Consider the following 16,517-nt stretch of genomic DNA (forward strand, 5'->3'; position numbering starts at 1 on the left):
GTATAAGCTAAGGAATGTGTTTTAGATGGTTTCACAATTTAACTCCTCCTAGTTATACAAAGTTGAAAGATTTGTTCCCCTCCCTATCAGAACTACATGGATATGTCTCACGGGAAACCTTCAATCTTGATGAATTTATTCTTCAGCAAATCATCATCAAAATGAGATTCTAGTCTTATCAAATTCTAAATACCAAAGAATTTTGAAAATTTTCTACTTACTTCTTAGAAAAATTGCATTTCTATCTAGCCTTAGAGTACCTCATGTATTTTTTATCAATTGAATTCCAAATTTGAGATTTGGTAGTAAGCTGTAGACTAGATTATCTTGACATTTAAAGATTCTATGACTATTTTAATTTTCCTTCAATTGGTCATGTCTATGGATCAAGAAAATTTCTTATCAAATTTAGCTTGTGTGTGAAAATAAGAATACATTACACACAAGTTTTTCTACCTTAATCATACAAAAATTGAATAGAGTTACCCACATGATTCATAACTTTTATCAAGTAGAAGTGTACTTAGCTATACTTTGGATATCCTTCGTCCACTTGTAGTTTTGATATGTACATCCATGTAGTTCTCCTTGTAGCATAATCATTAGTATCAAAGCTTCTCCAAGAAAAGGAGAAGAAGCAAACAAATTACTTTTGTGCTTTTCACACTATAACATCCACATCATAAATCATCTTTAAAGCTTTTGCCTGTAGTAATGTACTTCACCAAAGTTTGGCAGTACATTTGAAGTCCACCTTAGTCTTTCCTACTTCTTATAATATCCTAAAGTTGAAGTAATCTTCAAGCCCCTTGATCCATGTCCCCATTCCTCTTCCCAGTCTAGTTGAATTTGGAAGAATGACACGCTTAAAAACTCATTTAAGTGCCATGTCAAGTGGATCTTCTCTTACATGATGATAGACAATTAAATATAGACACACTTAAAACTCATTTGAGTGCCACATCAAGTGGATCTTGTCATCCAAGACATGATAACTTCCCATGTTACTTCTTTGTATTGTGAATGCTCAAAAATATTTAATTCACTTTCACCTAATTCTTCACTAGAGATTCTTCACTAGAGAGGAAACTTCCTTGTTACATGAATCTTAGGAGAAAACCCAACCTTCTTCTTTCTTTACGTGTGCATGATCATGTTGCCCTTCTTTTCAAATAGGGTGATGAGAGATATCTTGGAAACCAAGAGTTTCCACACCGCCCATGATGTGTCATGGTTCACACACCAAGGATGATATTAATAGGAATGGCCAACACATGAGCTGCTAGCACCCCTAGAGCCACACATCCACATGGGCATGTGGATGCATTGACATGCTAAGGCAAGTCTCCCGAAGGTGCCTAACCAACTGCCTTATTAGCCCTCTAATCTTCCATAAAAGGCAAGCTTCGGGCACAGTAAGATAGGAGGGGTCCCTTTGGACTATATATTTTCTTTGAACTTCCACATTGACTTTGGATGTGAGATTACTTGGCATCCCTTTTCCCATCTTGTAATCCCCACTTCCCACATCAACTCCATAGAGGATAAAGTATAACAATTCCGTAAAAGCGAGGCACGCACCATAGTCGGGCTCATCTATACTAACCACTGAGTACACAGTATTAAAACACATACACAAAATTGATACATGCTCCATGAAGACATGCCAAACTAGCCACCATAGTAGGGTCCTCGCGTCTTAACTTTGTAGAGTATAAATGTTTGGTTAAGTGTTGAGAATCTTTCTTAAAGTAGCTTCTAAAAAATAACTAAAACCTTATTGTGCTAAATTAATCCAACCTTATGATGCATCCACCCCATCAAAATGGTCATCACAATATCCTCATTCTAATTGAAGCAATCTTCATGATACCCTGATCGTTAATGGAGTCTTCTACCGTGTTTCCATCTTCATTGGAGTAATTCTCTTCATTACCTTGTCTTCATTGAGGACATGGGAGTCTTCCTGCTCGCATAATTCTCTTCATATCCTTGTCTTCATTGAGGACATGGGAGCTTGAGCAAAGTTCCATCTACCTTCTCACACCATTAGTTCTAGCCCCAGTAATAATGAACATACACATGCATTATCAATTTTCTCTTCATATACTTATCTTCGTTAAGGACATGGGAGCTTGAGCAAAGTTTCGTTTGCCTTCTCTTCTCGTGCATTAGTTCTAGCCATGTAATCATGAACATACACATGCATTATTAATTTTGCAAAAGTTATCTTACTTATAAGACTTCTAACAGATTTTAAGAGATTAACTCTATTGAAGAAAATGCACTAGTATAGACTTTTATTCAATCCCCATGCACAAGTATAAACTTTTGAAAGCATATAAATTACACCTTTCAAGGCATTTATATACACAAGATAATATATCCACTTTTGGTATTTTCATAGACATCTAAAATCAGATAAAATTTTATATCTTTATGTACCATGAACTCAACATATCATATCCGATGTGCTTATGTAGATGACTTCTTCCTAAAAGAACATCTCAAGACCTTCAAAACGACCCTTGAGTTCACATACATATAAGAAAGCCTAATTAGAAAGAGGGAAGATATATACACTATATTATGTATACCTATAGGATTAAAGATATAAAAGTATACTTGTTGATAACCTCTCTTGTTTGGCTATGGAAGGATATGCTCTCACATATGTATGTTATGTTCAACATTTCTCTTCACACATTACACCCTTCTTCCTATGTGCCTCAAGATATCCAAATGTCCCCTCTTTTTACCTAAAAATTAAGGAGATGATCTCTACACAAGGGTCCTAACCCACCTACCATAGGAATAGAGTGACCTTTCGAGGGCAAAAGCTATCCCATAATCACTTCCAATAGTTTATAAATGAAGCTAGGCGAGATGTGTGAGGAAGCTAGGTGAAATGTCCTGTGAGGATTAATGATCTGCTGAAGCGAGAGTACTGTCAATCTTATACATCTGTATCTCTTGGCCTAACCTCGCCGAGTAGTGAAAAAGAGGGCGTTGGAACTCTCAAGGCTAAAAGGGCCTGTCCACTCCCACTCTCACCACCGGGATCCCACTGAATTTACGTCACCCCAAGCTCTCATTAAACTTGCCAAAAATCTATCCTTAAAAGTGGTGCTCAAGCCTAGGGGTCGGTCCTCTCTAAAAATCTACGCCAAAAAGCATGGGAGGGAAAATCTCTAAAGGTTCCCCTCGTCTCCTAAGAGGTAGGCGGTTATTGCATTGGTAAACTTCAAGTCGAGAAGTAATCATGGGACCTGATGGGGAGATGTAGACCTTGGATTCTTGTCTTTTATGTGGAGAGAAAACTACTCATCACCTCTACGAAGAGGAACAAGAAATGTGCAAGTGGGCATCCCTATCTCTAGAAATAAAAAACATGTCTTGCTAGGGATGAGGACCTAGCTATGAGCTACCGAATAAAGGGCACAAACACCTGTGATCCATGCCATCGAGAAGCTCATGCTTTTCCCTCCAAGAAAGCCTAATTGACTCTATCATAGGCCTTCTCAAAGTCGAGAAGAAGAATTTCTATGTCCTCCCTATGAAGCCTGGTTGAAGCTGTTACTTCCCAGAAGGTGTGAAGATATTATCCACCAAGATGATCCTATAGTAGATGAATCTAGTTTAGGTGCAATGAAACAAGTCGGATAAAAAGGATAAGGTTCTCTCAAACCCTTACCCTAAACATGGTGTAAAGTGAGACAAATTACACTCTAGCCCTTAGTCACATGCAAAAGCATGCAAAGTGTTTTTTCACATGGGCTTTATGCTTGCACACATGTTGCCTATGCATGAAGAGGAATAGGATGAGTGCATTAATGATGATGGTCATTATTATGATGACCCTATTTGGCTAGGTGATGGTCATTATTGTTAATCCCATTTTGGATTAACAAAGATGCTCCTCCATTTAAGGACATTAATAAGTGTTATATGTAAAGGCACTATAAAGGTTCTACATTATGAGATACTGGCCAGCCAAGGCTTTAGTTAGTAAGTTTTGGGTGCCCAAGTATGAATAAGGGCCAGTTGTATAAAAGGCATTTTCTCATAATGGAAACGGGTGGACAATCCCCCTTTGTGCTATAAGAACTCTTGCTTTGTCTTGTGTGTGTGTGTGTGAGAGAGAGAGAGAGAGAGAGAGAGAGAGAGAGAGAGAGAGAGAGAGAGAGAGAGAGAGAGAGAGAGAGAGTACTCTAGTACATGTTCCTCTTCTATGCATGTGTGTGGGAGAGTGAGAGGAAGATTGCCTTGCATTATGGTGTGAGCGACTTCGTGGTGACAACGTGAGGTGGAGATTGGAGGAGTGGAGCTTCCAAAAGCGAGCTTGGAGAGCCTTAAGGGAAGTGAGCTCGAAGTATTGGTAAGTAATCAATGATAGTTGTTGTCTATTACTTCTTCCAAATGTGGATGTGTGGAGTTCCCTCTTGGGAGGTGCGGTAGCCCATAACATTTTTGGCACCGCTACCGGGGAAACAACCATTGTTTCTTCCATCCTCTTAGAGCTCCAGGTCCCATTATGCAAGATTCACTATTGCCTTTGCATTTTAAAGGTGCATTGTGAAAAACTATGTAGATAAGGTTTGTGTGGAAGAGAAGAAATTAGAGTAGTTGAGGAAAATTATATGTTTGGAAGTGTGGGTGAGTACTTGGCATTTCCTAGAGGAAAGCTACATTGGGATGTCCTTTCAATTTTGTTGTTTTCGTCACCAATTTCACTACCGTGAGCTAAGAGTGGTGGTGACACACTTTGTTATGTTTTTTCCAAAAAATCACAAAAATTATAAAAACAAAGAGCCATTGGTTGTGTTGGTGACTTGCCTTTGCATTCCAATTGCTAGGAACAACCTTTTTGGATCTTTTGGGTAGGGAAATCACACTCTAATTCAATCAAAACGTCATTCTATTGATTCGACGATTAAACACGTGAAAATACAGGAATGTAGTTCACGGCATGAAACACTATCCGCCATGAGCACCGAAAATTTTGAGATTACCTTCCTAAAGTTAGGGAGCCTTATCCTAACACATATGACACAAAGAAATGGAAAATTCTATCTCGTGAAAGAGCAGGGCGTGAACCATATTCTAGTTCATGATGTGAAAACACAGACTACTACTTCACAACGTGAATTGTAGTCTGTTATTTCACGGAGACCTTCTAGTTCACAGATTAATCATTATTAGACAGAGTTAAGAGAGGACCATATTTGCATTATAGGAGTTTCCACGTAACACAGTTCATGACGTGAAACACAGACTGCTAGTTCACGATGTGAACTCTGGTTTGCTATTTCATGGAGATCTACTAATTTACAACGACGAGAAGTTTTGTAGAAAACCAAGCATAACAGTTGGAGTAGTTATTTAGCCTATTGAAACACATTCTCAGACACTGGAGGTTAGGGAAACTCATTGGTGATGACCTTGCCTGAACAACAGTGCATCAAATCACCTAGGTTCTTCCTACCAAAGAAATGTTGGTTTAGGCTGCTCGACGAGCACTCAATTAAGTGTTGCAGCTTGGAGAAATCTAACCACCATAGAAATCAGTAGTGAAGAATCCATGGAAGAAGGGCTAAGATTCTTTGGCTTTGGAGAAGAAAAACCAGCTTCTCATGTGAAGTCCAACGGAATCTTTGATATAGCCAGGGGATTTTTTGGTCTCCAGCATGGCACATAAGATGAAGCGCAATTTGTGGGTATGGGCCCGTCAACAAGATCGAGACATGGTCTAAGACCAGACTTACTAACCCAAACATCCCTAACTTCTGGCCCCAAGAATGTTAACACAGTGAGGATTAGTGACTTCTAGGGTTAGGAGGGACAAGGAAAATGCTGCCTAGACGGGCCAAATCTTCTTTCCCACATCGGAGAAAGTGGACATTGACACGAAACTGGCTGAAACTAAGCGCCAATTACGACTACTGGGCTTAAAAAGGTAAGAGCTTGATACATGAAGAATGATGGTAGAACAAAGGAAAATTGATAATTTGAATCTGTTTTGACCCCGTGAGCAAGAAACCAGAAACATCTAGAAATGCCATTGATAACATATGGATGGGAATGACAGAAGGAGGAATACCAGCCTTAGAACCCATAAACAAGGAACCCAAGATTGAAGAAGTACTCAAAACACAAGAAGAAGTGGACAATCTACCTAGGGCATTTGTAGGAGGAGGGGATCGGCTCTACACGAGAGAGAATATACATGAAATGATCAATGATCCCACATTCTTATAGAGCAAGGAACTTTTAATTTAACAAAGGCAGGTTGAGGCCGCTAATGATGAGCCAAGTGATGAGGATGTGCTCGGACCTAGCCATAGACCCAAATTGAATAGAAGAACCTATGCAGGAAGAGGATGAGGTCTAGCTTCCAAAAACCTCTTAGAGTCCCCCCCATTGAACCTCCTCAGACCATTAGAACTCCTAGAAAAAGGTTCTACTAGGTCTAGAGGGCTTCAAATCCTCTCCAACCAAAAGGGCTTCAAATATGCTCCAACCAAGTGGAGAGAGAGAGAGAGAGAGAGAGAGAGAGAGAGAGAGAGAGAGAGAGGTCTCTCCATGCCTCCCCTTCTCATGCCTACTAGGCATGCTCCTTGGGTAACTTGTCTCATGTATGTGCTTCTGGCGATCTGTCTGTGTGGTGTTACTGTTACGCCACCTCGTGCTGTCCTCTTGTGGCCTTGAGAGATTTGCACGGTTATAAGAATAAAACGAAGGAGGATGGTGTTCACAAGGCTCAACCACTTTTTCATAGCATATTTAGTTGAATGCAACTTTCTTCTCGATTCAAAAGTTGAATACTACATGACGATCCAAAGCATACTAAAAACATATGCTAGAACTTCTTTGTTGTTGTACTTTTTAAAATCAAGTAACACATACTAAAGCATACTAAAAACATATGCTAGAACCTTTGTTGTTGTATTTTTTAAAATCAAGTAACACAACTTCTAAAAAAGGCGGGATTCTCTATTTCAGGGTTTTGAGAATACTTTTTTAGCCGTCCTATGCGTAATATATATACCCATATATATTACCCTTAGATTAGAACATATGCTTACGTAAGAATATCGAGCAGGAAGTGATCGAAGGGAGGCTTGCTCAGGCGGTAGCAACAATCGTCCCTCTCTGTGGAGGGTGGCAAAGAAGGGATGATGGTGCAGTGTGTTTCTCGCTTGCCCCTTCGCCTCCTGTGGCTCCTCCTGTTCCTTGGGCTCGCCTTCTCGCTCCATGACTACCTTCTCGCAGACTCCCCACCGCCCATTCAAGGTACTCCATCTCTTTCACCGACGGTAAAATCTCTTCTGCCCATCCACTGTAAGTTCTCTTTTTTGATGTGCTTTAACTGTTTTAGCCATGCCCAATCACACAAAAAACTTGTCAATCATGGTCATGCGAAACCCAATTGCATCGTGTAGACAAAAAATCAAGAACACCTTAAACCTACCCACATCTTGAACAGAGCTGTGGATTAGCTTACTTGTGCTCATGTAGACAAAAAATCATGAACACCTAAAACCTACCCACATCGTAACAGAGCTGTAGATTAGCTTATTTGTGCTCATGGATACATACAATAGGAAATGCTTTAGGTCGTGTTTCAATGGACATTCTTCTTTGTTTGACGGCCTCCTCACCCCCTTGCCGATTCTGGACATTCTTATGGGCCCCTACTACATTGATGGATAGCTCCCTCTCCACATTGACACCACTTTGCATCCACGATGATGAGGATGGTGATCCTCCATGATGAGGATGACGATGAGCATGGAATGGGACATGTGAACACTCAGGTATCCCAACTCTTGGATGAATCCATCCTTAGTAAGCTTGAGAAAGTGATCTCTATAGTAGAAGTGCATCTTCGGTGGGAGCTCTGAAGGTGTGATCCATGTGCAGAGAGTGTAGAGGCTAAGAAGATCTAACCGGCTAACCCGGTTGGTGTTCTCATGAGATGGTTAGCGAAAAGGGGACTCCAAACTGTACTGAAGGGGTGGGAGGCGGTCCATGCGGGGATCATACGAGAGAACCTTGTGATCTGGGGCTTCTCAACTCGCTGTTAATCCTCATTAGATAAATGTGGCCCGTAGAGAGAGAGAGAGAGAGAGAGAGAGAGAGAGAGAGAGAGAGAGATTAAGTGTCTAATAAAGACCCAATGGGCCTATGAGACCAAAGCGATACAATAATGTCCATGGCATATCTCATCATGGAATGGAAATAAAACAGAAAGAAAACATAAACATAGCTATCTCACTGGGGTGATACAAAATTGTCCATGGAAACTCATCATGGAATACTAAGAATATAGAAACGCGAGAGCAGTATCAGCTTTGAGTAGATTGTATACCATAGTCAGAGGGGACGGAAGGGACGGTAGCTTGGGACGCTGTCTCGGGACGCGTTGGAAACGGGGATGGAAGGGGACGGTCTGTCAAATCCCCATAGGATCACCTCGTAGAATGCTCGTGGTACAAGACTCGAAACTTGCAAACAAACCAAACAAACGTGAAGAAGTGCAAGGCTGACTCACCTCCCAACCTTGACAGTCGTGGGCAAGCCCACAAGTCTTGGCTGTCCCCACCGAGCCACGAGCTGAGCTAACTAGATGGACGTACTGACCAATCTCTACCTCGTGACGTCCCATACCACCACGAAGCTACCCTCGCGGCGGGCCTCGAGACTGCTGCTGGCCTCGGTTGCATAAAGCAGGTGCACGTCTGCGCTAGATCCAGGCTCCTGACCATAGAGCTCTCACAAAGACACGGGAGACTCTATATGCTAATGACTAACCTTGGCCACCCTTTTATAGGGTCTTGGGCGGTCATCGGGCGTCCACACTTAACCGCCCGCCTGTCCATACTAGGGTGCCCGCCCGTTAGTCTATCCCTAACTCGGCTCGCCAATCAGCCTGCCTAGCCCCAAGCTTCCCCAAACCTTGAAGCTAGTCTTGTGTGCGTGTAGCACACGGTAGATACACACTGTGCACATGACATACTCCCCTTCCTCTAAGAGCGCACTAAAAAGCTTCCCCTTCCTCTTCGAGCACTCGTTACGCATATGTCTCTTTTCTTCGCAGATGAAGCAACGTCTCTCCTTCTTGAGCTTCAAAGCCTTAAGGAGACATTTTTTCTTCGCTGGGTTCGAAGTTGCACAATCATATCATCAAAGAATGTGCCCACAAACGCTCTATGAGGCCGGAAAATCTTGTCCATCATCCTGTTAAATGTGGTAGGAGCATTTGTCAAACCAAAGGGCATAACTAAGAACTCATAGCCCAAAAGTGGTCCGAAATGCTGTCTTGTGCACATCCTCGGGTCTAATGCGTATCTGATGACACTCGCTTTTCAAGTCTATCCGACTAAAGACTGTTGAGCCCTGTAAGCGGTCCAATATGTCATCGATCCTCGGAATAGGGAATCGATTATTGATGGTATTCTTGTTTAGCGCCCTGTAATCTATACACATGCGCCAAGAACCATCTTTCTTTTGTACTAAGAGCACAGGTGAGCAAAAGGGTGATGAGCTAGGCTGGATCAACCCTTTATTTAACAACTCCTGTACTTGACTCATAATTTCTTCTTGTTGGGTTGCACTAATGCGGTACGACGGTCTATTTGGTGGAGTACTCCTTGGAATTAGATCAATAGTATGATCTTGTGGCCTTTCCGAAGGAAGTTCTCTTGGCAATGACTCGGAAAAACAATCTTGGAACTCATGTAAGAAATCAGTCCTGTCTTTATCTAACATAGACAAATTAGATTTAGACTCATCATCTTTTGCATCCTTTACAAAAATCAAGTACGCGGAAAGATGCTTTTTCATTACTGATGAAATTGCCGAATGCTGATACAATAGGAACAGCTTCCCCTTTAAGCTTTACATACAAAATATGCTCTTTCCCTCTATGAGTCAAAGTAATCTTCCTGTTGTATGTATCCACCACCGCATGTACTCTATGGCACCATGGCATACCGAACAAAACTTTACATCCATCAAGTGGCATGATGAAGAACTCCTCACTGTCCGCATGGCCCTGCACATGAAGCCTGAGCTTCCCATAATAGGAGTAACAGGTTTTGCATACCCAGGATAAGCCATATTAGCCTCATACAAAGGTCCCATCTTCTTTGCGCGGATCCCCAATCGGCCAGCCAAATCCAGTGAAATAAAGTTGGCTCTAGCACACGTGTCAAAGAAAATCAAGGCATTTTGATCTCTCACTTTGCCCCATGCCCTGCACAACTCAGTCTCTTCACCACCTGGCTGTTTCCCAACAAGATCAGGAACTAACCCTGCAGAAGGTTTTGATTTCTTAGACTTGGGGTCCCCTTTAGTGTCAGAGTCCTTTTGGGACTTACGCTTGGGACAGTTAAAAGACATATGTCCCTCCTCTGTACAGTAAAAGCACTTTCGAGCATGCATCAAAGCCTGTCTCTCCTCAGGAGTTCTCATGGGCATTGGTAACTTCTTATACCACTTCTCTGTAGACCCTTTTGCATCACGCGAAGCATGCCCTAACTTTTCAGATTTCTTGCTTGAGCTTTTACTTCCTTTAAATCCCGATGAGACTCCAGTGACTAACGCGTTTGCCGTCATAGCATTCTCTATCATCTGCGACATGTTTGTTACTCGAGTCTTTATGCAATAGTCACGCACTTCCTTGGGCAGCCCACAACAATACTTCTCCACCTGCTCAGACAAAGGCACTGCACGATAGGAAGTAATTGGGAGTAAAGCTTCCCAAAACTTCTTATTATAATCCTCAAGATTTTCACACGTCGATGCATCCAACTTGTGCCATGCTATCATTACATTCACCTCAAAAGTAAATGTGAGCCATGTTTAAACTGTATCCAATTAGATGGTGCTCCGGCAACGGAACCTTGAAACCGGCCTCTAGTAGAAACCAAAGTGCGGTAGACTAGCAGTCACCTATCCAATTGTAGTCCAGACAAATAACAAATGAACAGGAGCTAGAATGCTCCAGAACAAAAAGGAAAACGACACCTGTTGGCCCCAAAGCTTGGCACCCCTTTCGGTATTTCTTCATTCAAATTCAATAGAATGTTTAACTGAGTACAACAAAGCCAGTCAAGGAAAGTAAACCTGCATGTCCAATCTGGCAGCCCTCAAGACCTCTTAGCATAGAGGATTCACATACAGATCTGTCCCCCACAAAAGCAACACACTGTGGTCTCCTCTAATCAACCAAGACAATACAACAGGGCAGCCTTGAGCACGCATCTGGTTGTTCTATGTTCATGGCAGACTTAGCCCAAGTACAAATCCACTGTCCCACTCTGTTTCCACCCTTCAAACTGCCATACCCCTCCTCTCACAAAGGGCCAGAAGAAACAACTCTGTAGCATACATAAGCCAGTGGAAAGAGAGAGAGAAAGATATGTTCAAAATAAGCCTTGGGTGAAGTTGAACAAACCATAGTTGGAACCCACATTAGCTCGAGTTTAGAGTATGCATGTTGGAACTATAGAAGTTTTGGTATGTTTGAAAGTTAATGTTTCCACCAAAAATAATCCTTGGCCATGTAAGGTATATGTCATGCACAACATGTGCTTTAGATGAGAAAATGTTGTGCGAATGAAGTTGGATCTCTATTGTGAATTGTGAAGTCAATTAGGAGCAAATGATTGCTCACTTGACATTAGGGAACTATAGATACTCACTGCTGCTATCGAGCACCGTAGGCAACCAACCACAATCTCAAAATTGAGCAACCACACCCATCCACAATGCTACTTTGTCTTTCGACACCTAAGGCACCACAAGTATTCAAGGAAAAGGCAACAACTAGGATAGATCCACTCCACAATGAAAGTCTCAGAACTGTTATGCACAGTTCTGCATCGGAGGGATTGACCGTACCAGTCTGTACTTGCAGCTGCCTGTGTCAGCAACTCTGCAGCACGTGTGCACCTGTCCGTTTGTACCTGCAGCACATGTGTGTACCTGTCTGAACTATTCTCCCTGCAGCCGCCTTAGAACTGTACTTGTAGCTGCCTACGTCAGCCAGTCAGCAGCAACCGGAAAGAACATGGCTAAACCCGTATGCACTTGCAACTGTCCTTGTGATGCGCCGCATGTACCAGCTGTATAGGATTGAACTGTACCCGTCTGTACCTTCTGGACAGGACTGTCAGTACCCGTCTGTACCTGTCCGTACCGGTCAGCACCTGCAACACAAGTGTGTGTACGGTTTCCTGCAGCCGCCTGAATGATGCGTCGTTTGCACAGCTGGAGTGATCTGTCCGTACAGTACCTGCTTGTACCTGCCTGCATCAGAAAAACTGCAGCACCTGCACCAAGCCGGACCTGTCCGTACTAGTCGCCCTACAGCACCTGTACCATACAGCTCTCCTTCCGGCATCCTGCTCCAGCTTCCTCCCCACGCAGCCAGACCACACGTCTTCTCCCCACACAGCCAGTCGACTAGTCTCTTTTCCCCAAAAAGCAAGAGAGAGAAGATGGAGAGGGAGGCGTGTACTCTAAAAGTAGAGTAGCCCCCTCCAATATTATCCTAGTGGCCCCTTTAAAGTCTATTAAACTTTCGAAGGGCCACCCAAGATTTGTTAACCTTAAAAAGTTAAAAACCTTGGTCCCCATTCATACTTGGGGCTGTCCACACATATTTCTTTTGTCCGGACTCCCAAGTATGCATCTTTAAAAGTTTACCTTACATTTATCTTGCTCACCAACCACCATGCTGACACTTATGTTGTTCCACTTTCACAGGGTCATGACAACATTGGTCAAAGAAAAAGCATAAAGATGTTGCCAGATGAGTAGAAGACACCACATATATGAGGAAAGACGAGATGCACAAGAGTACTAGATGGGGCTAGTATCACGATCATATGGAATATCTGTATCCCAGAAAGAGGGAGGGAGTGTAACTATCTGGCCCTCGCAGCTCTTTTCACATGATGGAACTCATGCCCGGACACTTGGATAGGTTGATGGATACATGGGAACATGGTTCCTAAAGCTGGCATTGGACAAAGCACGAGTCTTGGTCAAAAAGCAAGAAAAAGCAAAAAGTCAAACTATGTTGATGAAAACTTGAGTGCACCATTGGAAAGAGGATCAAAAAGCAAAAACTCGCTTTTCCAAAAAGTAGCTCCCGGGCCAAAAAGCAAGGCCTAGAAGCTATAAAAGCATAAATCAAGAACTTTGGCTATTATTAATAATATTTAAAAGAGAAAAAGCAAAAGCAGAAAGATAAAAGCAAAGCATGGCAAAAGTAGGGACACCCATCAAGTATATAAGAAGCTTGTACCCTCTTGGAGAATCATCAATTTTAGGGAGAGCCATCTTGGGAGATTTACCTTTGAAGAGCTTGATCATCCTCATCATCATCATTATCTTGCCTCTCCTTCCCTTAGCCACAATCCTACCTGCGTCGTCGCCGTCGCCGTTGCCGTTGCAGAGCCTCCGCCACCGACGTCGCTGCCACTTCCATCGGTGCCTCTGCCGCCCAGTGCCAACTTCACTGGCGTTTCCGCGGCCTAGAGCCTAGCCCCATTGGCTCCGTCGTCGCCGCCCAGAGTCCAGCTACGTTGGCTCCGCTACCGCCCAGAGCCCAACTCCGCTGGCTCCGCCACCTCCTAGAGCCCAGCTCCTTCGCCACCCAGAGCCCAGCTCGGCCGGCTGTTCGCTAGTTTTCGTTGCCGCCGCCCTTTCTGCTTTCCACACGTCCCAATGTAAGAGATGGGTTCTCTCATCATCTTTACCTTTAAAAATATCCCAACTGGTAGTCCTTTTGCTAGATGTGCTTTGGCATGTTTCCCTATTTGCTCAATTTCAAATGTAATGACGTGAACGGAATTTCCATCAGAGTCGTGCCAAAAATAGTAACCCTCCTAGATTTTAGGAGTGTGATCCTTTGTATTCTAGGATAATCCCCCATTCCCAAAGCTTGTACTTTCCAAATATTTAGACGTCCTGGAGTCCACCAGATCCCTTTCATAGTGAAAAATGTCTAGGCTAGTGACATCCTCCCCAGCTTCTTAAAAGTTGTCCGCAACTTTAAGTTTCAAGCCGTACATCCAAGATATAATCATGTCCCATCAAGTAGGTGAGATGAGATCCAATATAATTGAAAGAAAAAGTAAAATGAAAAACATCTGACAGTACATGTGATCAATAGATGATCTTGTGTATAATGAGATATGCTGTGATCAGCTAATGACAATACTTGCCTCGACCAGAACTGATCTGATGGTGGAGTGAATGTCATGCCTCTGTGATGGGAGCGTGACATGTCAGCGGAGAACCTCACGAATCTGTCTCTGTGTGGCAGAGGGTCCTGATGCTCTGAGTCGAGGACGTTTGCTCGTAGAATGGATCGAGCTCTCTCACTAAGGACTCCTCTGGGACGTGGAGTTGGAGCGTGGGTACGGGTGGTGGGCTCTGATGTCATAGTAGAGGAACTGTTGTGGGCAGTGGATTTCGATGTGGATGTATGTACCACAAAGAAATCTGTGATGGCTCTCTGTGAGGTGTCTTGTTGGAGCCAGGGCTGTTTCTCAGCAAGCTGCCTCAACACTACATCCCTGTGTCGTCTGAGCTCCATCAAGTACATGCCCAAGCACCTCTGATCCTCAAACTGTATCACCCGTGTGAGTGGTCCGAATCCCTCTCGGAAGAGGCAATGGAATCTCCCCTGTATCTCATAGTAAGCTGGGCAACTAAGCATATAATGGGCCTCATCCTCTACTGCTCCTGTGATGCATACTGTGCATGTCCTCTCCTCATGTGGGATATCCTCAGCTCTGTCAGTCTCTACTCTGAGGTGGTGGGAGGATACCCTGAGCTGGCCGATCGTGATACACATGGCATGTGACGTGTATCTGTATGTATCCCGGGATTTCAAAGAATCCATCCTCGGAGAGTCTCAAGAAGTGGTCTCTATAGAACTCACACTTCTTACCAATCTTTGACGGAGACACCCATGTCTGGTGTATGTGTAGCCCGAGTAGATCTAACCGAATGATCCGGTTGATCTCCTGACGTGAGATATCAAGGTATGGAGAATCCAAGCTATATTGAAATGGCGGGAGACGGTCCATCTGAATGCCATGTGCATGAAACCACTCGACGACCTCAGAGTACCATGCATGTGTTAGTAATGGTGGTGGCTGTGTCGCTGAGGAGGAGGGCAGTCCAGCTCGTCTCAATCGCTCCCTCTCCCTCTTGCCGTATAATTGCATAGAGAGAGAGAAAGAAAGAAAGAAAGTTGTATTAATGTCTACTAGAGGCCGAACTCGACCTATGAGACAAATCAATGTACAACTGTCAATGTCCTCTGGATGTCCAGAAAAACAAAAAGACAAAATGAACATGAAATAAACTATGAAAGTGCTGAGCTAGTGGGGGGGTGTGATGGATGGAGCACTACTGCCAGAGGCTCAGTATGCAACCTATATGCGTAGGGTATACAAGAATGCAATGCAAACCTGTCTAGCTCCAACCAGTACCATAATGGGGGTGTAATATGTGATACATAGGCAATGGCGAGGCAAAAATACCTTGGAGCATCATCTCCGAGTGTGAGTGTGAGTGAGCTAGTTGCTCCTGGATATGGTGCTGATTGTCAAATCCCCACGGATCTCCTCGTGATCGATCTTGGTTCGAAACTCGAATCCTGCAAACAAACGAACAAACAAACAAGCAAGGGGGTGTAGGCCTGACTCACCTCCCAACCATGACAGCCGTGGGCGAGCCCACAGTCTTGGCTGTCCCCACCGAGCCACGAGCTGAGCTAACTAGGATGACGTACCGACCAATCTCCTCCTCGCGACGTCCCATACCGCCACGAAGCTGCCCTCGTGGGCCTCGAGTCTGCTGCCGGCCTCGGCTGCGTAAAGCAGGTGCACGTCTGCACTAGATCCAGGCTCCAAGACCATAGAGCTCTCACAAACTCGCGAGACTCTTTATATCCCAATAACTAACCTTGGCCACCCTTTTATAGGCTCTTGGCCGGTCATCGGGCATCCACACTTGGGTGCCCGCCCGTCCATACTTGGGTGCCCGCCCGTTAGTATTTCCCTAACTCAGCTCGTCAATCAGCCTGCCTAGTTCCAAGCTTCCCCAAGCCTCAAAACTAGTCTTGCATGCGTGTAGCACACGGTAGATACATACTGTGCACATGACATACTCCCCTTTCTCTAAGAGCTCACTCCTGAGCTCACTAAAAAGCCAGGGTAATCTCTTTGAAGAGTAGTCAATGTCTCCCATGTAGCGTCCTCCTCAACACGATCCTTCCACTTGATCTTGTATTTCGTGATAAGCGTATTACACAATCTTCTTTCACGAAATCCAAGAATCTTTTCAGGTTCGTGTGGAACAAATGTCATGTCCTCGACATCTATAATTTCTTGAGGAGTAACTAACTGATCTGCTCCACCCAGTACTTCCTTAAGTCTACTGACATGAAATACAGGATGAACTTTCACATGAGAAGGCAAATCCAATTT

General features: G+C 43.6%; 1 protein-coding gene across 1 annotated transcript in view; it reads left to right on the top strand.

Moving 5' to 3' along the window:
• Nucleotides 1-7,068: 7,068 nt before the first annotated feature.
• The window catches only part of LOC147632341 (uncharacterized), a 46,371-nt gene continuing 36,922 nt past the window's right edge, over nucleotides 7,069-16,517 (top strand). Inside the window, exon 1 of the mRNA XM_086807161.1 lies at nucleotides 7,069-7,293. Coding sequence (XP_086663287.1) covers nucleotides 7,176-7,293 — 118 coding nt within the window. The 5' untranslated portion in view covers nucleotides 7,069-7,175. The remainder of the gene's footprint in view (nucleotides 7,294-16,517) is intronic.

The sequence above is a fragment of the Cibotium barometz genome, chromosome 13 (genome assembly GCF_041138505.1).
Source record: "Cibotium barometz isolate CiBa-2024 chromosome 13, ASM4113850v1, whole genome shotgun sequence".
Taxonomy (NCBI): Eukaryota; Viridiplantae; Streptophyta; class Polypodiopsida; order Cyatheales; family Cibotiaceae; genus Cibotium; species Cibotium barometz.